Source organism: Desmodus rotundus, chromosome 1 (genome assembly GCF_022682495.2).
Source record: "Desmodus rotundus isolate HL8 chromosome 1, HLdesRot8A.1, whole genome shotgun sequence".
Lineage (NCBI taxonomy): Eukaryota > Metazoa > Chordata > Mammalia > Chiroptera > Phyllostomidae > Desmodus > Desmodus rotundus.
This window is the reverse complement of record NC_071387.1, coordinates 31,529,712-31,549,282: the sequence shown is the minus strand read 5'-3', so window position 1 is coordinate 31,549,282 and position 19,571 is coordinate 31,529,712. Positions and strand designations below refer to the sequence as shown.

General features: G+C 54.2%; 2 protein-coding genes across 2 annotated transcripts; one reads left to right on the top strand and one right to left on the bottom strand.

Moving 5' to 3' along the window:
• Positions 1-2,030: 2,030 nt before the first annotated feature.
• Positions 2,031-6,964, top strand: TESK1 (testis associated actin remodelling kinase 1). Its single transcript, XM_053922872.2, has 10 exons — positions 2,031-2,911; positions 3,034-3,155; positions 3,273-3,321; positions 3,849-3,995; positions 4,326-4,408; positions 4,573-4,663; positions 4,905-4,988; positions 5,140-5,229; positions 5,365-5,479; positions 5,817-6,964. Exons 1-10 carry the CDS (start codon positions 2,699-2,701, stop codon positions 6,701-6,703), a joined length of 1,881 nt encoding a protein of 626 aa, XP_053778847.1. The 5' UTR covers positions 2,031-2,698; the 3' UTR covers positions 6,704-6,964.
• A 600-nt stretch (positions 6,965-7,564) lies between these two features.
• On the bottom strand, positions 7,565-14,203 carry CD72 (CD72 molecule). The gene is made up of 7 exons (XM_053922880.2): positions 13,975-14,203; positions 13,750-13,857; positions 13,119-13,190; positions 12,434-12,520; positions 11,751-12,083; positions 9,231-9,370; positions 7,565-7,674 (listed from the first exon to the last, which is right to left on the bottom strand). The coding sequence occupies exons 1-7, from the start codon at positions 14,054-14,056 to the stop codon at positions 7,669-7,671; spliced, it is 828 nt and encodes a 275-aa protein (XP_053778855.1). The 5' UTR covers positions 14,057-14,203; the 3' UTR covers positions 7,565-7,668.
• Positions 14,204-19,571: the final 5,368 nt, after the last annotated feature.

Below are 19,571 nucleotides of genomic sequence, written 5' to 3'. Positions count from 1 at the left end.
ACCAGAGTCTCTGGATTCTCTTCCTATCTTTCAGCTTGTTTCTTCTCAGTCTCCTTCACAGACTTCCCTTCCTTCTTGTATCCTTTAATGTTGGTTTTCCCTGGAGTCCACTGCCGGCCTGTTTCCCCCGCTGTGTACCCTACTTAGATGACGGCATCTACTTGCATAGTTTCACCATCGCTCCTTTGTTTATGGCAATCATTTACCTTCCTCCATTCACCCTTTCCTCCTCCTGGATTCTCCATTTCAGTCGATACTTCCCCGTCACCTAAGCTAGAAATTTAAAAATTATCCTGGCTGATGCTCTTTCTCTCCACAGGACTGACTGTGGATACTAATCAATCAGCAAGTTTTCCCCTACCACTTGGGTGTTTCCTCTGCGTCTTCCCTATTATCCCTATCCTAGTTCAGTCCCTCACCCTCTCCTCACTGAATCATTGTCAGAGCCTCCTTCCTAGCCAGGCTCCCTGCTCCACACAACCACCACAGTTGTCTGTCTTAAGCAGGAAGCTGGAGCCTCAGCTTGGAATTACTATCATCAACTGCAGTAATTCTCAAACTTGGATAAAGGGTCATATACGTGTCCATTAAAGTACCTATTATGATATGACTTAAAGAAAACGAGGCATTAATTCCTAATTTACAGATCTCATACTTCTACAGAAAGCAAATTTACAGTTAAATCGTTGTAGATGTTAACAATAATTTACAGTGACGGATGAGTTTGTTTTGCTGAGACCAAAGTGCCCCTGGAAGAATGAATATGAGGCACATGATCCAGGCACAGGCTTCCCCTGACTGGCCCGTCACCATCGGCTCTGGAAGGGCTGTGAATCTCTCCTGGTCTTCCCTCCAAACTTGTGCAAAACCTCACGGAGACAGCATCTGGCCTTCCCCCGGCCCTAATGCATCCTTTTAAAACTGTTCTTTTCTCATTAGCTCTTGACAAAGTACTTGGCCCCAACTCTCATAAACATGGGACAGGTATCTAATTTTCAGCTTACCACAGAAATAGACATATAGTACTTTGGAATTTTTTAAGAGACTCGGCCACGCTCTCTCAAGCCCTGTGGCAGCCAGTTCATTCCGGAGGCCTGAAGCCTCCACTTCCACCGCCCTCCATTCCACCGCTAGGTGGCGTTCAGCGACGCCCGCTCCGCTCGTCGGGGCGCAGTCGCCTGGATCGAGCGATGTCCCCCACTCGTGGCGATGATTGGCTATTTCGCCGGACGAACTCAAAGAGAACCGGAAGCGTCGGGTACGGCGACTGCACAGGGTCCCGAAACATGGAGTGCGCATTTAGGGCTCTGCGCGGTGTAGACGCCAGCTGCAGCTCCTCCTCCCGCCTGAGGGAGGCAGATCGGATTCCTACGTGACGGAGGGCGGAACCTGCTGAGAGGGGTCACACTAATAAGGGCTGGGCCACACTGAGAGGAGGAGTCACGTTGAGAGGAGGGGTCACAATGACTGGTGGAGTCACTCAGATGTGGGGTCTCACTCCGTGGAACACACGGCGGAGGCACTGACAGGTTCTGGTACACACTGACGTTAGCAGTGTGACACTGAGGAAAGGTCCCTCTGAAGGGGAGGTGTCTCACTGAGGAAGACAGGGGTCTTGGAGGGGAAGGGGCCCTTGAGGGGCGGAGCTCGGCCAAGGGGTGGGATCTCGTGGAAGGTGGGGCTTCCCTGCAGGTGGAGACTTCTCCCTTGAGGAAAAGGACCATTTGGACGAAATAGTAAGAAGGTCAAGGCTATGTCACTAGGAGGAGGCTCTGAAATTTGAATTTTATTTGAGGAAGATGGGATGGAGTGAGGAGTAATTGGGTCCACACTAGGGATGGGCTGGCCAAGGACTCACTACAGCCGTGGGGCATCACAGCCGCCCGAGAAGAAAGTTTCAGGAGTCCAGAGGTTTACGGCGTAGGGGTGGAGACATGGGGAATGGGCAGGGTGGGCAACGGCAGAGGCCAGGAGGGTGGGCGGGTTGCTGAGCTTCCTTAGATTTTGATTGGCCATGAGGGGTCTAATTTTCTGCCTTGGAGCCCAGGAATCCGGCGGCTTCCAGAGCCCGGCCCTCAACCGACATTGACCTGAAGGTGGGAGGGGAGAAAAGATTCCTCGAGCAGCAAAAGACATTTGACCTGCACGTACGCACAATCAGCCCTTAACTCCCTTCAGTTGTTCAGCTCGAGCCTGAATTTATTTGACCGCGACGCCCCGATCCACTGGCCTAGGGCGTCACCGACAACGGTTGGGGTTGCGTACCTGAGGGGGCGTGGCCGCTGCCTGGGGGCCGGGCTCCAAGGAGTTAAGCAGTGGCCCTGCTCAGCCCCGCCCCCAGCAGGCCGCTGAGCCTGAGCCCCAGCAGTGAAGCCGAGCAGCCCGCCGCCGCCTCCGGCCCGACAGCCTCCGCCTGCCGGGAGCCCGACTGCCCGCCGGCGCCCGGGAGCGCCAACGCCACCGCCACCGCCCGGCTCAGGCCCAGGCCCTGCGCGGAGCGCTGCGGCGTCCACCCGGGCCCAGCAAGCCGGCGCGGCGGGGGCGGGCCCAGGATCTTCCGCAGATCTTCCATTCTCCTAGGCGGGAGAGGGAGTCCCGGCGCCCCGGATCGAGCTGGGCCCGCGCCCATGGCAAGCACGGCTTGCCCGGGCCCGGGGGACCCTGCCATGTGAGGCAGGCCCGGGCTGGGGGCCCGGCCATGGCCGGGGAACGTCCCCCACAACGGGGCCCTGGGCCCGGGCCCGGAGAGGCGCCGGGGGAGGGGCCCCCGGGGCCGGGGGGCGCGGGTGGAGGCCGGGGCCGCCCCTCCTCCTACCGGGCTCTCCGCAGCGCTGTGTCTAGCCTGGCGCGCGTGGACGATTTCCACTGCGCGGAGAAGATCGGGGCCGGCTTCTTCTCTGAGGTCTACAAGGTAGGGCCGGTAGAGAGCAAAGGGGCGGGACCAAGCCTTAGGCAGGAGGCTGGAGCGAGGGGGCCTGGACGCGGACGACTCGCCCGGCCCGTCCGGGACTCACCTTCCCCTGACACCCCCAGGTTCGGCACCGACAGTCAGGGCAAGTCATGGTGCTGAAAATGAACAGGCTCCCCAGTAACCGGGGAAACACACTACGGGAGGTGCAGCTAATGAACCGGCTCCGGCACCCCAACATCTTAAGGTGAGCGGCTCCAGCCGCTTGCTGGGAGAAGGGGAAAGATTCCGCTGGAAGAGTGGGAGCTGCGGAGAAGCTGGGTCTCTTACAGCCTACCCTCCTATCTTCCCTCCCCTCTTCCAGGTTCATGGGGGTCTGTGTGCACCAGGGGCAGCTGCACGCTCTTACAGAGGTGAGGATGGGCCAGGAATAGGGGTCACCCACTACTACCAAGGGGGGAGAGAGTCACGACCTGATGCTTCTACAGAGGAATAGTGAGAGGCAGCAGTACCTCCTCCCAGGGAGTCCTCTCTAAACTTCCCTTTGGGCAAACTACAAATAAAAGGCCTCAGCTGTTCTCACCCTCTATTCTCTAGAACAGTGTTGTCCAGCGGAACTTCCCGTAGTGATGAGCATGTTCTGTATCTGTGCTGTGCAAAACTGTAGCCACTAGCCACAGGTGGCTAGGGAGCACTGGGCCTCTGGCTAGTCTGAGGAACTGAATCTTTAATTTTATTTAAACTTAATAATTTAATTTTAAATAGTTGCACATGTATTGGATGGGACAGCCCTAGAAGATGAATTTGGGACCTTAGAACACAGGCCTCTCTCTTATGACCTTTGTGATCCTCCTGAGTGTCCCCTGGCTTATAAGTAGGAGACTGGAGTACAGAATGAAGCCTTGATATTCATTCTCCTTCTCCTCCCACTACGCCCCAGTATATGAATGGGGGGACCTTGGAACAGCTGCTCAGCTCCCCCGAGCCCCTATCCTGGCCTGTCAGGCTCCACCTGGCTCTGGACATCGCCCACGGCCTGCGGTACCTACATGCCAAAGGTGTATTCCACCGAGACCTCACATCCAAGGTAGGCTGGCCAGTGAGGTCAAGGCATGAAGGGGCATTTGAGACTATTGGGTTGTAACTAGCCCAGGGATGTTGGAACATGGATAATAAATATGTTAAGATGTTAGAGAAACAAGCCAATGGGGAATGAGGGACTGGGGTGAGGGGGTGTGCTCTCAGGGGCTAAGTACCACTCTGTGTTTGGAGTGGTGGATGATGTTGCAAGATTGGGGTGTATTGGAAAACTGGGTGGGGGTTGGGGTTATTCTGGAGTGACAGAGCTTTGGGCTATAGATTGGGAGATCAAAGAGCAGAGAGTGGTAAGTGTGGGGATACTCTATGTGTCTATTAGAACTGTCTGATCCGTCGGGAAGACCGAAGCTTCACAGCCGTTGTGGGAGACTTCGGGCTGGCTGAGAAGATACCTGTGTATAGGTGAGCTGAATGTCCCTGCCCCACAACCTCCCAGAAGGCCCCTATCTAAGTGAAGCCTGCAGGGACATTTCCCCTGGGGCGGGGAGGGGGCTGACCTCATTCCGTTTTGTCTGAGGAGGTTATCTGAGTGGGATGCTTCTGACCACTGTGCCCCTGCCCTGCAGGGAAGGGGAAAGGAAGGAGCCATTGGCTGTGGTGGGTTCGCCATATTGGATGGCTCCAGAGGTGTTGCGGGGTGAGCTATATGATGAGAAGGTAAGACATCAACCTTTCAGATCCAGAAACCCTTGAGATACTCTCATAAGTCCCTACTCCAAGGTCCTCAACCACCCTACCAGATACTTAGGAGGCCCCAAGACCCCCTCCCCTTGCCCCTGACAGCACCCCTCCAACACATGGAAACTGTCAAGACCCCCCATGAATTTGGACACATTCTAACAGAATTATGGCCTGAAAACTGCCAATTCCTGCCCTTGACATAATCTCGTACCCCCAGGCTGATGTGTTTGCCTTTGGGATTATCCTCTGTGAGCTCATCGCACGAGTACCCGCGGACCCTGACTACCTACCCCGTACTGAGGTGAATGATGTCTCCAGGTTTGAACAGGAGGGACTCCAGACTGGGCAACTTATAACCAAGAAGGGTACCCTGGAGCTTGAGGTCCGGATTGGGAGGCTGAAGGAGAACCCAAGGAACGCTGACTTGGGGGCCTTCCTTTCTGTCCCCGCAGGACTTTGGCCTGGATGTGCCCGCTTTCCGGACCCTGGTAGGGGATGACTGCCCACTGCCTTTCCTGCTGCTGGCCATCCACTGCTGCAGTGTAAGAGCCTCACCCTCCCTGCCCTCCGCCCTGTCCGTCAGCCACCGAGTCTGTCCTATCCCAGGTGATGGGAGGAAAACTCAGGGACCCATTTCATGAGCACTGAGTGAAGCTGCCCCTGTCTCTGCCCATCAGATGGAACCTAGTGCTCGTGCGCCCTTCACCGAAATCACCCATCACCTAGAATGGATCCTGGAGCAACTGTCTGAGCCAGCCCCCCTCACCAGGGCTCCCCTGACACACAATCAGGGTAAGTGAGCATGACCTTGACCTAACTGGAGTCCCTTTGCCTTAGAGCTCAGGGAACTATCTCGGGGAGGCTAAGGATATTTATTAGTTGAGAAGGTTGGGGATGGAGATGGGGTGGGAGGACATCTCAAAGAAGACAGTTTTCTAGTGCTAGAGACTTAAGGAAGGAAAAAAGAAAAAAGATATAAAGTGGCTGGAGGTGGTATCTCCCCCTTTCCAAAACATGCTGTCAGACTCCCTTTTGTAAGCTGTAGTCCCACCAGCCTCCCGGCGAGTAATGAGACCTCCAAAAAGCTATCGGGGCTGAGAACAGTGATCACAGACTTCTCTGTCGACAGGGTCTGTTCCAAGAGGGGGTCCCTCTGCCACGCTTCCCAGGCCAGACACCCGGCTCTCCCGAAGCCGGTCAGACCTCTTCCTGCCTCCATCACCAGAATCACCCCCCAGCTGGGGGGACAATCTGACTCGAGTCAACCCCTTCTCACTCCGGGAAGACCTCAGGGGTGGCAAGATCAAGCTCCTGGACACACCTAGCAAGCCAGTCGCTCCCCTACCCCTTGTGCCACCCTCACCACTGCTCCCCACCCAGCTGCCCCTGGTGACCACTCCAGAGACCCTACTCCAGCCTGGGACACCTGCCCGTCGCTGCCGCTCATTACCGTCATCCCCTGAGCTCCCCCGACGTATGGAGACAGTACTGCCAGGTCCTGGCCCTCCTGCTGTGGGCCCCTCAGCTGAAGAGAGGATGGAGTGTGAGGGCAGTAGCCCTGAGCCAGAACCCCCAGGACCAGCTCTCCAGCTGCCCCTGGCCGTGGCCACAGACAACTTCATCAGCACTTGTTCACCAGCCTCCCAGCCCTGGTCCCCTAGATCTGGACCTCCCCTTAACAACAACCCCCCAGCTGTGGTGGTGAACTCCCCACAGGGCTGGGCTGGGGAGCCCTGGAACCGGGCCCAGCATAGCCTGCCCCGAGCAGCGGCCCTGGAGCGGACAGAACCCTCGCCGCCCCCTTCAGCTCCTCGGGAGTCCGACGAGGGGCTACCCTGCCCAGGCTGCTGCCTGGGCCCCTTCAGCTTTGGCTTCTTGTCCATGTGCCCCCGCCCCACACCAGCTGTTGCCCGCTACCGCAACCTGAACTGTGAGGCGGGCAGTCTCCTCTGCCACCGAGGGCACCATGCCAAGCCACCCACACCCAGCCTTCAGCTGCCTGGGGCACGCTCTTAGCAGTGGGGCCTCCAACACTGGCCTTCAGGGTGCCCCATGAGGACAGCACACACTCCAGACAGCACCAGCCCCAGACGGGCTGGCCAGCTGCTCCGTATAGGGGAACTCAGCATGGACTAGAGGGACAGACATTTCCTATCCAGCCCCTGGGCTTGCTCTCCCATGGGGATCACAGAGCATTGCTGATACACGAGACTAACACATGCGAATTATTTAAAAATATTTCAATAAAACTGCCTGGCTGGCTCCGGGCTGCCCCTATCCGCTCAGCCCATGCGCCCTCCTCCCCCGACCCCCCCATTCCACTATGGGAGGTTCTTGAGGAGGCCATAATCTCTTCTAGAGGTTTCTGCACCCTTTTCCCAGGAATAGTCCAGTTTCTGGGGCAGGATTTCAAGCAGGCAGCAGGCTGCCTGGAAGTGTTAGGCTGCATCAGTCCTTGGCCAGGCACCATTCCCGCAGAGTGAGGGAACGCTAGAGGGAGATAATCATAGGACCCGTGGCTGCAAGTTAGGGATGAGGGGCACAGGCTCTTGTTGGCATGAGTATCTGGAAGAGCAAAAATATCAATGAGCTCTGCAGTTGAGTGCCACTAAGAACCCTCACCCAGTTCACCCCAGCTCCCAGGACAGTCACATCACCAGCCTCCCGTCAGTCCCAGGCCTTCCCTGCCCCTCTCCCTGGGCCGTGGCCCCTTATATAAGCATACCAAGCTCCTGGAGGCTATGGACAGGACCCACTCCCAGGAACGAGTTCCCCCCCACCCCCCAACCAGCCGAGCCCCTGTTCTGAGTCGCTGTCCCCCCAGGCTCCCATGCCTCAGTCCCATCGCACGTACTTACTCAGCTCAGTACTGATCTAGACACTTAAGAACCTCCCTCTCACAGATGAAGGGAAGAGAACTAGCACAATCCTGGGTTGTTGACCAAAACTGTGGAGTCCTGCGACAGTGTTGGTTTTGAGAATTATACCTAAAGAGTGGTGAAACAATTGCGATAGGCTCTGGCCCCCTCCCTTCCACTCCCTCCTCTCCCCTTGCCCTACATCCAAGGGTGTCGAACTCTTTTACCCGGGGCCACATCAGCCTCGAGGTTGCCTTTAAAGGGCCGACTGTAATTTTAGGACTGTATGAATGTAACTACTCCTTAACAGTAAAGTGAGAGCTCAGCACTGCCGCCGGGTAGAAACAAGGTGCCGGGCCGGATAAAACAAGGTGGAGGCCGGATTAGGCCCGCAGGCCTTGTGTTTGCCACCTGTGCCCTACATAAAACATATCCCAAGTCCTAACTCACCCTACCTACCTAAGGCCATGTTTGGGTATGTTTCAGGGACAGATGTCTAGATTCCAACCTGAAGAGGCTTCAGGACCAGGGGAGGGAAAAGTCACCCAAGGTCTTAAGATAGAAACTCCAGTTAGGGAACATAGGAGGTGACCATCCTGTTTCGGGTCCCTGGGGTTGAACCTCAAAGTTACCCCACTGCCCCCTTACTTCCCTGGGACAACTCCAGTGCCCCAAGTGGCCCCAGACAGGAAGTTAGAATGTCAGAGTTCATCAGCTGTGAAGCCCTAGCTTCTGAGAGAAATATGACATAGTTCTCAATTTAGTAATTAATAAATTTTTTAAAGCATGTGCCAGGGACTGCTGGTACTGGGGATAGACTAGAGAATAAGGACGTCCTACTTGTCCATAGAGGGAATGGACAAGTAGGCAATTACAATATTGATTTGTGAAAGGTTTAGGAGCAGGACCTAAAGGGAAATCTCATTATTGTCTTTATGAAGGAATTATGAAGTTGAAAATACCCAAAAGTCCAACAAACTTACTCAGAGCTTTTACCATTATGCCACTGCCCTTCCTTTGGCCTGACGTCAATCCAATATGACTCAGACCGAGCAGCTGGTCCCAACGCTCTATATACGCTGCTGCTGCGATAACCCTGAGGGGAGATGCGGAGACACCAAGGTGTGTGGAGAGCAAGGGGCAGCAGTGGAATGGGGGGAGGGTGCGAAAGGGGGCCTGGGCTGATGGAAGAAAACGACTCTAGGGAGACCTAGGAGCTTGACGAGAGGACTGTGCCCATCTTCGGTGCGCGACACAGCTCATCGGGGACCTGTCCCTGCACCCTCCGAGTGCCACCATGCACATGCAGGCTCAGCCTTCAGTTCACCTCGAGGGGGATAAGAACTTCCACCCGCCTTTGGAGGGGAGTCTTTCTGTGGGCTGCTGTGGTCGCGAGGACACAGTCCCTACAATCCAGCCCGCCACGTCTGGGGCCTCCCTGCCTGAGGGGTCATGGCAGTCAAAGAATCTGTTAGCCCAGAATGCTGACCAGAAAGCTGAAATGAGAAACAGGTAAAAACAAAGACGGTTCAGAAGTCAACTCTCATGCCAGCTCTAGTCAGCAGGGGCCGCCCAGAGCGCTGTGCTGAGCAGCTGCATGGAAAAGGAATGCACGCCATTCCTGACGACGCAGGTCCCTTTACCTAAAAGTACCCAAGACAGTCTGTGAATAAAGGTATGCTTACTGAATACAAATAGTCAATTGTGGCCAGGCTGGAGGACAGAGTATTACAAAAGCTTTTGCTCTCTTCCCAATTTCTCTTAACAGCTGAGATGTAAAAGCATTTCTTCTCCATCAGTACCCATCCCACGGGACAGCAGTTGTCTAAAAAACAGAAAGAGTGTGACGGCACAGCCCAGACCCAGGAGGGAGATCTCAGCACTTGGAATGAAAGTGACTGCTCAGCAATCTAGTTGCTACGCGGCTCCTGTAGGTCGATCTCAGCTCTGTCGTTGACTTCTGGTCCTTGATCTTTGTGATCTTTCTGGAAGTGCCAAGCCTGTGTATACTTAGTAAAAGCCTATAAGATTCAACAACTTTACCCCTTAACAACCTGTGAGGTTTATTTTAATAGGGCTGATGGTACAATTCCCAATTTCTGAACAATTACAGCCCCCCATTTTGGCTAACCTCGCCTGGGCCCCCATAAGTGTTCCATAGGACTCTCACCTCCTTGGCTCTCTAAAGCATCCCACACTCCTCAAGCTGCAAGCCACCTCCTCCCCTCTCCACTCTCCCACAAGTAGACGACCTTGTTCCCTATTTTGCTGAAATTGTCAGACACTTGATGTAAAGTCTATTTCCTTTCCCTCCACCTCAAAATTTGTCTCTTCTTTCTCTTTTCCTGACCCTAAGAAATAAACATCCCTCTTTAACATCCCACACCTCAGTCTGTGCTCCGGATCCCAACCCACCTCTTTCCATTGCTTGAGTTATTCTCCTTGCCCCACCGCCAGACTGCGCCTTGTAAATCAGTAATTTGAAGGAATAAAAAGGAGTTGGAATGGCCAAATAGAAAAGGGCGAGAGATGAAGTGGCATGCTGAAAGGTAGGCAGGGGCCTTGAAAGCCATGTAAAGCATTTTTTTATTTTTATATTACAAGAAAGAGAAGGTCAATGTAGGGTTTTACATGTAGGAGTTTTGTTCACTGGCTATATCCCAAGTGCCTGGGCACAGTGCCGGACATATAATGTATTCTGTAACTTTTGATTAACTAGCTAACTGGAGTGACATGCTCTGCACCGGGATGGCAGGATCGTATTTTTGTTTTTAAAGGGCTACCCTGCCTGCAGTATGAAGAGTGGACCAAGGGTGTGGGGGATGTTTAGGAAAAATGTCCAGCAAGCTGTTGCCATTATCCTTCCAAGAGATGGGGCTGGGCAAAAATGTAAATGGGCATAGAGACTTGGTGGGGGGAAATGGAAGGAACTCCTCTCTGATGGAGCAGGGCATCTGATGGAGCAGGAGAGGGTAGTAGGGTAAGAAGTCATTATGGAGAGCAAGGTGACCAGGCAGTGCCGAGGCCCCAGCGAGGTCAAAACTAGAGTTTCAGTGGCACCAAGCAGAATGATCGCACCTGGGTGCGGGCATGGGCAAGGCAGACAGTTGAGTTCATCCAGAGTTCAGATGCTGCCAGTCAGGTGCACCAGGAGGACAGCAGAACAAAGGAGTGAGTGGTTGCAGTGATGGACCCCCGAGGGCAAGATGGGGAGAGAGAAAAGTGAGGACAGGTGACAACTGCTGGAAGGGAGGAAACAGGGGAGTCAGCGGGGTGGAGACCTCAGTGAGGTCGAAGAAGTGTGGGGAGAGCCTGGAGTGGGGGCAGTTACGGTCAGAGTGGAGCCCTGAAACCACCCTTCCAGGGGAAGAACAGTTTGGGATACTGGGCTCTAGGGTGCAGCCATGGGAGTGGGGGGCAGCAATGGTATGGGACTGAGGGTCACAGAGAATAAGAAAGTAAAAAGGGGGGATGGAGGTGTTTGCACATAATCTCGCTGTCTTAAGCCTTGGGGGAGCAAGACTGAGCCCAACGTCAACCACAGATAACCAGTCCATGAACAACCAGTCCTCCTGGGCCTGGCATCCTGCCTCCAACCTCAGCCTGCTTTGCCGCAGCCCCTCACCTTTGATGTGTCCGTCTCTGCCATCCTCACATCCTGGCTGGAGGAACAGTTCGCCCCAGTTCCTATCCCACGTTATCCCCACCCACCTCACTGTGTCACCCACACTTGAGAGCTTAAGCTGCCTCGTCTACCACCAGACTGCACCTGGTCAATCAGCAAATTTTAGTCTTTTGGGGAATCTCATACATAGTGAAAGCTAATTAAACTTATAGTCCTTCTCTTTAGGATATGTGCCAGCAACCTATTTCACATCCAAATTCAAGGGGTTCCTGGATCCTTGACACTGATGTCAAGCCGGATACGACGGGAGTTTGTTGCTTTGGACAGTGTGGTTTGCCTTGTTGGCTGCTGCCCTCCTCTCCCCCACAGATCTGCCTGAGAGGTGGGTGAGCCCCCCTAAACCCAGTATGCAGCTTGATCCTTCTCCCTGTTGGCCACGGCCGCACAGCTCATATCAGCCACCGCTCTGGCCATTAGCCCCAGCAACTCAGCGGCCCCTGCACCCCTGCCACCAGCGTCTCCTCCTGTCAACCCATCCCTCACAAAGACCCTCCCCTCTCTCCTCTCCCAGAGCACGTACCTGCTGGGCCCGTGAAGTAGGGCCTCAGTGTGTCCCGCATGCTATTCAGCCTCTCCTCCAGCTTCCTCCTCTGTTCCTCCTCCCTTTGCAAAGTCTCCTTTGTCACCTTGCTGTCCGACTGGCAGGCCTGTAATTGCTCCTTGACAGCCTGGTAATCCTTCTGTTTCACCTCTAGTGCTTCCTGACTCTGGGCCAGCTCCCTCCTGGACCCCTGCAGATCCTGTTCCCTCTGCCCCAGCTGGGTGATCTTCAGGTGGAGTTGCTGCCTCAGACTGCTGTTAGTGGCCTCCAGAACCCTGTTCATGTGCTGGAGCTGCTGAGACACCTGCAGATCTGTTTGGCCATAAAGAGAGATTTGGATGACATCTTCATCAGCTGTGCCCTGGTGCCCTGAGACTTCAGCGTCAATCCTTTTTCTGCTTTTTGCAACTTTTTGCATCCCAGGCTGAAATATAAGCTCTGACTGCCTGAACCTTAAGGAGGTACAGGATTAGATGAGGTTAATTTAGGAAGACAAGGTGCTCTAAAGCAGACCTGGTTGGAAACCAGACCAAAAGCTAAGGATGTGGTGATAGTAACGCCGGCCCGTGCTGAGGAAGGCAAGTTGTTGGGGAGAGTAAGGGAGAAAGTTCTTTGAGAGGAATTGTTTAGGGAAAGTGGAAAATGGGGGGAGCCATACTCACAGCGCACTCCCAGGGAGATAGCAGCCATCCCTAACAGCAGGCAGGTGAGGAGCAGGCCCAGGAGGTATTTCGAGAAGGCTGAACGGCCTTAGGGAGACAAGTGGCAGGAGGGGCAGTGAGCCCCAGGAACAAGCTTATAAACAGGGGTGAGGGGAGGGGTTCACGGCAAAGAGCCTCCCTCAGAGGACACGTGTAGGTATGGTGGTTTCTGTCGCGCAACGACTAGTTCTGCGAGTAGCGCAGGGAAGACGGTCCAGAATGAGGGCTGCGAATTGTTACTGGTTAAGGACTGAAGGCACTACTTGTTAAGAGGAGGCACCAAATCTCCGACTCAGACCGAGGCAGGGCGTTAAGTGAGTGAGGACCATCCTAAGTGGGGAGTGGGGAGAGGATCTGGGTCGACACCTCGGAAAGATGGGGGTGAAGTGGGCAGAGAAGGGGGTTACGGGGACCCTGGGAACCAGACCCGCACACTACCCGGCCCAGCATCACCCGCGTCTAGAGGGGGGCGGGCGGAGGTTCAGCATGTTGCTCCGCCCCCAGCCCTGAGGGGCCCCGTGGGGTCTGCGCGGTGGGCGAGGCCTCCCAGCCCGAAGCCCCGCCCGGTGTGCCAAGCTCGAGCGCCGCCGCAGGCAGCGCATGGTGCGGGGGGGGGGGGGGGGGGGGGGGGGGGCGTGGTACTCACAGACCAGGAGGCGCCGGGCTGCTGGCGACGTCACGGGGCTCCAGGACGCAGTCAGCGGCTCCGACTGAAGACCTACGCGTGGCAGGCGAGTCCAGTTACAAATGGGAAGCCCCGGGAAAGCCTTCTCCCACTCCACCCACCCACCGCCACCACCGCGCTGCGCTCGGTGCCTTGCGCTACTGCCCCAGGTCTCCCTTAGCGCTCTCCGGAGTTCCTCAGCTCCCCGGGATTTTCTCGTGTCCTTCCAGAGTCTTATCTTCCGCCCCCCACCCCGCCGGGACCCTCTCCTTGTCTTTCAGAGTCTCCCTTTATCTTTTCCGCTGGGCCCCTCTCTGCCTGCCCCAAACCCTCTCCCAGGAATGTTCACTCTCATCCCTTTCGCTACCCTCTCTCCCCCCCTCCTCTGACTCCCCATTTTCCATTCGAACTCATCTCCCCACAGGGCTGCCCTGGTCCCTTCCAATCCCTGCCTCTCCACTGGGGTCCACCTTGCCCTTAATCCAGTGCTCATTCTTTTTCCTAAAGAACTTCCCTCCTTTTTCCAAGGGTATCATCCTCCCAAGAATGCTGTGGACTCCCCAGCTCAAGACACAGCCCCCCTCCAGACACACATCCCCTGGGCTCTCCATACGAGCTTTGTCTCCTGGTCCAGAGGAAGCCAAGCTTGAGGCTCCCCCTGAGATTGGGAGCACTTGTACATTCTCATAGGTGAGCTCCCCATCATCGTCAGCCTCTGGATCTGTGCAGGAGAGAAAAGGGACCAAGGTAGGAGTTGGAACTGGGGATCTGTGGGTTGGGGTGGGGTCATGAAGGGGATGGGGATGCAGAATCCAGGAGACCCCTCCTCCACCCTTACCCTGCCCTAAATGGCTGGAGATTCTCTTCTTCAGGGGAGCCTTCACAAACCGCAGGTCCGCGTAGGTGACAGACTCAGCCATGGTCCTGGGGACCTCTGCCCCACCCGTTTCCCCTCCTTCCACAGGCACCAAGCTTCCCTTGCCACTCTCCCTTCTGTCCCGTCACACTCTTAGTCTCTGTGTTCCCTCTCTGACTGTACAGCTTAGTGTTTTGTCCTGTGACTTCTAGTCACAAAAGAGGAAGATGTGAGCAAGTGTCAGACAGATGGGTTCAGTGAAGCGGATGGCATCCTGGGCACTGGCCAGAGGGGCAGGGGAGGGGAAACCGAGGTCCAGAGCATGGGGATCCAGGCTGGGGCGGGGTGGGGAGGGATGGGGGGAGCACAGGACCACTACTCAGGCCTGTCTGTGTGTCCTCTCTGTGTTCCACCTGTATGTACCCCAGACCCACTTTGGCAGTGCTGGGCTCCAAATGTCCATCCTCTGATCATCTCCCCTGCTCTGCCCCTGGCTCCTCTCCTGGCTGCCTCTTCCACAGGCTTTCCCTGTGAAATCAGAGCTCGTTTGTGCCCAACTGACCCCAGAGGATCTCAGTCATTGCTTGTCGGTTGGGAGGGTTCATCCTCCCTATCAGATTGGGGGGTTGTAGTACAGAGCCCTAGCTCCTTGTCATCCTGGGGTTTCCAGCAGGTATCGGTTCTCAGAGAAGGGTCTCTGATTTTGTGGGTTCATCTCCGCATCAGTGTAGGGGCTTTCAGGGTGGATCCAGCTCTCCTCCTGCCATAGGTCCACAGAGCTGCTGAGGATCCCACACAAAGGAAGTCTCACTCTAAAGCCCTTCCTGGGAACTGCAGCCTTTGTAGGACACAGAGAATCTGGGGCCACAGTGTGTCTCCTACATAAACACCCCAGACTCCTCTTCACAGACTTTCCTTGGCCCCTTCCACCCTTGTTGCCCTACTGATCACTGTGGCCAGTCAACCCCTTCTGGGTCCCATCCTGCCCCTGCTAGACTCGTGGCGTCTCCTGTGTCCCAACATCTGAGCTGGATCCAGCAAGCTGAGTCCCGAGAGGCAGAGGCTCTGGGATAGGCCTGGGCTGGGGGTGAGGACAAAGGCAACCCCAGCCTGCAGGGGTTGCCTTCATCCAACCCCTGGAAAAGCCCGCAGCACTGACTGCTCATGTACCCTTGGAGGGGAGGGGTGGTGGTGATCGGGGAGCAGGCAGGCAAAGGAGTTGCAGACAGATGAAGAAAGACTGCAACCTCTTAGACAACAGGAAGGAGGCAAAGCAATGAAGCAGGGGCTGGGTGCTGGGCATGGAGACTCTGGAGCAGCTGAGGTTTTGATATTTTCTTGGTTTGGTTTTGGTTTCTTTCTTATTTTACTAGTAAGAAAGTTCCCAATATTGTCCCTTTACACACAGCCCCGAGGAAAAAGGGGCACTTACAGGGGAAGACCAGGGGCTGAGAGGCCTTTATCAATGATGAGGGCCTTGCTGAGGGAGGAGAGGGAAACAGGGGAGGAAGAAGGTGGCTACTGAGCCGTGGTTCAAAGGCGCTCCCCGATTCTCTTACTGGGGCCTTGACCTGGAATGCAGCCCCACAAGGGCCTCCTTCTGGGGGTGGGAAGAAGCTGGGGCAGGACACGGTAGAAAAAGCCACCCCTAGTGGGTGACATCCGCCCCCTCAGAAACACACCCCTGCAGCTGCAGGCAGGAACAGGGAGGAGGAGGAAAAGGGCCTCACCACACGCTAATTAGTGGTATGTGGGGGAGCACTGTGATGGCCTGTGGGTCCATGGAGAGTCTGCCTAGCAGCACCCAGCCTGCCCCAGACAAAGCGCCCACGGAGGCAGAAGTGCACATTTGTCACCTGAGGAGCGCCTCCAGGAGAGGCAGGTGTAGGTGTACGTGTGTGTGAGTGCACCACCCACAACCCCGGGTCTTTGTGGTCCCTTAGGGAAGTCTGTGTGAGGTGAGCATCCAAGCCTGCCCGGATGATTAAGCACGAAGGATTCTGTGGGCTAAAGGGAGTCTGTGATAGCTGGTATTTTTTCCACGGCAGGAATGACTGGTCATTTTCAGAAAAGTCTTAAAAGGTCAGGGGGACAGGTTCTACAAATACTTCCTTTTTTACGGTTCACTGTTTCCTAAGGTGTCCCTGCAGCTGTTAACTGTCCCTGCTTGATTAAAGTTTCCAACAACTCTGTCCCCTCCCCCAGGCACCCAGTCAGATAACAGACCGCTGTGTGTTGGTGACTCCCTGGGGGCCTCAGAGGCCTGTGAGACTTGAGTGGGAGTATAGTGCAGCTGGCAGCAGGGGTGGGAGGGGGCGGCCAGGGTACTTGTGCCTGTGGTGTGCAGGGGTGGGGGCAGTGTGTGTATAAACCAATTGCAGGAATACGTTAAAGTAGGTAATATCCCAGTTTTCAGGACCAAATATAAGTCAACAAGGATTGGATGCCAGGTAAAATGCCAAAGTCAAGCTTCCAGTATGCGCTCAAAAAAGAGTCCATCAGCACGCTGCCTAGCTTGGCCCTTGGAGAGGCTTCAGAAGGGAGGGTGCCCAGTGGACCTGGGGTTTACCCAACTGCACAACCATGGTGGCTCGGCCGTCTTAGGTGGACTTGGCCTATTTCCCTCTTCTCTGGAGCTCTTTTGGTGATGATTATGCATCTCCTTATGACCATCTGCGCTCGCTTCCACCCTAGACTGTCCTGTGGCCTTCTTTTGTAGACAGGGATGACAGCAGGGTCTTTCTCCTTCCCTGTGTGTGTCAGGCGGGGCCTGTGCAACATTAACACTTGTTGCCTTTCAAAACTGGGCATCAGAAAGAACGCCTTTCGCTTCGAGCTGCACCTCACCTGCCCAAATGTCAGGAACACCTGGTTCTTTTAAGAACTGAGGGGTGCCCTGGCCGGTGTGGCTCAGTTGGTTGGAGAGTCATCCTGTAACCAAAAGGTTATTGGTTCAGTTCCTGGTCAGGGCACATGCCTAGGCTGTGGGTTCAATCTCTGGTCCGGGCACGTATGGGAGGCAACCAATCGATGTTGCTCTCTCACATCAGTGTTTCTCTCTCTTCCTTCCTCTCTCTCTACAAGCAATGAAAAAAAAAAAAAAAAAAAAAAGGCCCTCAGGGAGCTGAAGGGCCAGTGCTCTAAGCTTCTCCAGGACCATAATATCATCTGCGATCCTAGAGGACAAATACCAAAGCCCATTTCTTGCCTTCTCCTGACCTCTGCTGCTTATCACAGGGGTTGGGTGGGTAAGGTGACAGGGGGAGGGAGCCCAGCTGTGAGGGCATCTGAGGAAAGAATTTGCTGTGCTGGCTCTGGCCAGGGAGCTCAGTTGGTTAGAGTGTCCCAGTACACCAAGGTTGCAGGGTCCATCCCCAGTCAAGGCACATACAAGAGTAAACCAATAAATGCATGAATAAGTGGGACAACCAATCAATGTTTCTCTCTAAAATCAATAAATAATTTAAAAAAAAAAACAAACAGAATTTGCTGGGTTGAGGGAGTCATCTGGATAAACTGGTGAAGTGCAGCCAACATCAGGAAGTCAAGGAAGTCTCCCAGTACCCTGAAATCTAGGCTACATCTGTCTTTATTACCCAAACCCACTGGCTGCAGGAGGCATGAGTCTACAGATAGGACGGGGTAGGGGCAATAATGGCCTCCCCAAAATGTTTGCACGCCAGTCCCCAGAACCTGCGAATATGTTACTTCACCTGACAAAAAGTGAATTTGGTTAAATGAAGAACCTTTAGGTGGAGAGAGTGTCCTCTATTATCCTGGTAGGCCCAGTCTAATCACATGAGTCTCCTTGAGAGGGAGAAGCTTTCAGGACCCTGGGAAGAAAGAGCTTTGACCTTGGAAGAAGGGGCAGAGAGATTCTACTTGAGAAGGACTCCACCCAAGTTGCTGGCTTTGAAGGTAGAGGAAGGAACCACGAGCCAAGGAATGCAGGCAGCCTGCAGAAACTGGAAAAGCCAAGGAAACAGGTTTTCCCCTCGAGCCCCCAGAAAGCCCTGCCAACACCTTGACTTTAGCCCAGTGAGACCTGCGTCAGACTTCTCACCCACTGGACTGGGACGTGAGAAGCTTATATGTTCCTTTAAGCCACTAAATGTGCAGTAATGTGTCATAGCAGCAGTGGATGTGTTTCCTGAACTGTAGAAGTACAATGGAAAGGAAAGAACATGATATTATGGATAAAGAAGCCAGCCCTGGCCAGGGTATGTGACTTTGGGCAAGTCATAAATTTCTATCTAAAATATGGGATTGTCTCAACAATATCTGACACAAGTCAAGGATGTGATTGCTGGAGATACAGTAGGTGTAGATTTTAGCAAAAGCATAGTTAAATGTCTCTCAGTAGCTTCAGAGTCAAGAAGGAGATCGGGAGCCATCTCTTAGCGCTATGAAGGAGATTTGCATCCCTTTGAACACGGAAGCCAAAGAGTGCCGGTAGGCAGGTCTCCAGCGAGTTGCCCCAGACTTCTCTTTGGTCCTGTCTTGAATGGTGACACCAAAAGCACATTCACAGATACTGATGGCACCAAGCTACTTAAAAAAAAAAAAAGGAAATACACCGAAAGGGAAACTTAAGATTCAGACATTGAGGCAGGGCAAAAATGATGGTTCCAAACCACACAGTGAGCTATAGTAAAGGTAAATAATAACAGCTAACATTTATTGAAAATGAAATTTTGGGCCCTGGCTGGTGTGGCTCAGTGGATTGAGCACCAGCCTGCGAACTGAAATATCTTCAGTTCAAATCCCAGTCAAGGCACATGCCTGGGTTGCAGGCCAGGTCCCCAGTGGGGGCCATGTGAGAGGTGGCCACACACTGATGCTTCTCTCCCTCTCTTTCTCCCTCCCTTCCCCTCTAAAAATAAATAAATAAAATCTTTTTAAATAAATGAAATTTTGGGTTCAAAAATAAACAGAAGCATGGGATGGAGAGAATTTATGTACAGAAGTTTGAGGGGAGAGGCAGTTATCAAGCATTTTGGAGCCCAACCCACTTATTGTACAAATTAGGAAACTGGACTCAGTAGGCTGTAAGTTAATTATGAACTAAAAACATCACTAGGAGGGCTTTTGACAAAAGGCTGTCCCTTGGGACTACAACACCTTTCCTAAATATGTCACACATTGTGCCAGCCACACCTACGGCCCTTTTTAAGGGGGGCAGACCCCTACTGAGGCAGCCCTAGACCTCCAAAATTCTATTTTGTGACCCCGAACCCCTGTGACCTCAGCTGATTGGGTAAATGACTCAAGTCTGTGGCCTATGGGGTGGCCTGGTCTGGAAATCAGGAATTATCAAATTTTCATTCCCAGTAATTGAAGTGGGAGAATATGGAAATGACCACTCCGTTCGCAATGGGAGCAGAAGTTGAAAGGTCGAGTAGAGTCTACATCTGTCCACACAGTAGAGTCCTCCATACTCAGCAGTTGTGCCTGGTTCCTCCTGCCTCACGTGCTCAGAGTGGAGTGACCACCCTGGCCGGGGTCACTGACCCTGATTATCAGGCGGAGCTAGGGCTGCTCTGCATAGTGAGAGCAGGCTGAGCGTAGCTGCGTGCCGG

Excerpts from the sequence above, each read along its gene's own strand:
- TESK1 (XM_053922872.2), top strand. The coding sequence starts at position 2,699 with ATGGCCGGGGAACGTCCCCCACAACGGGGCCCTGGGCCCGGGCCCGGA. Across the intron at positions 2,912-3,033 it reads TCTTCTCTGAGGTCTACAAG|GTTCGGCACCGACAGTCAGG; the intron begins GTAGGGCCGGTA and ends TGACACCCCCAG. Across the intron at positions 5,230-5,364 it reads TGGCCATCCACTGCTGCAGT|ATGGAACCTAGTGCTCGTGC; the intron begins GTAAGAGCCTCA and ends TCTGCCCATCAG.
- CD72 (XM_053922880.2), bottom strand. The coding sequence starts at position 14,056 with ATGGCTGAGTCTGTCACCTACGCGGACCTGCGGTTTGTGAAGGCTCCC. Across the intron at positions 13,191-13,749 it reads TGGACCAGGAGACAAAGCTC|GTCTTCAGTCGGAGCCGCTG; the intron begins GTATGGAGAGCC and ends TGCCACGCGTAG. Across the intron at positions 9,371-11,750 it reads CTACTTCACGGGCCCAGCAG|ACAACTGCTGTCCCGTGGGA; the intron begins GTACGTGCTCTG and ends TCTGTTTTTTAG.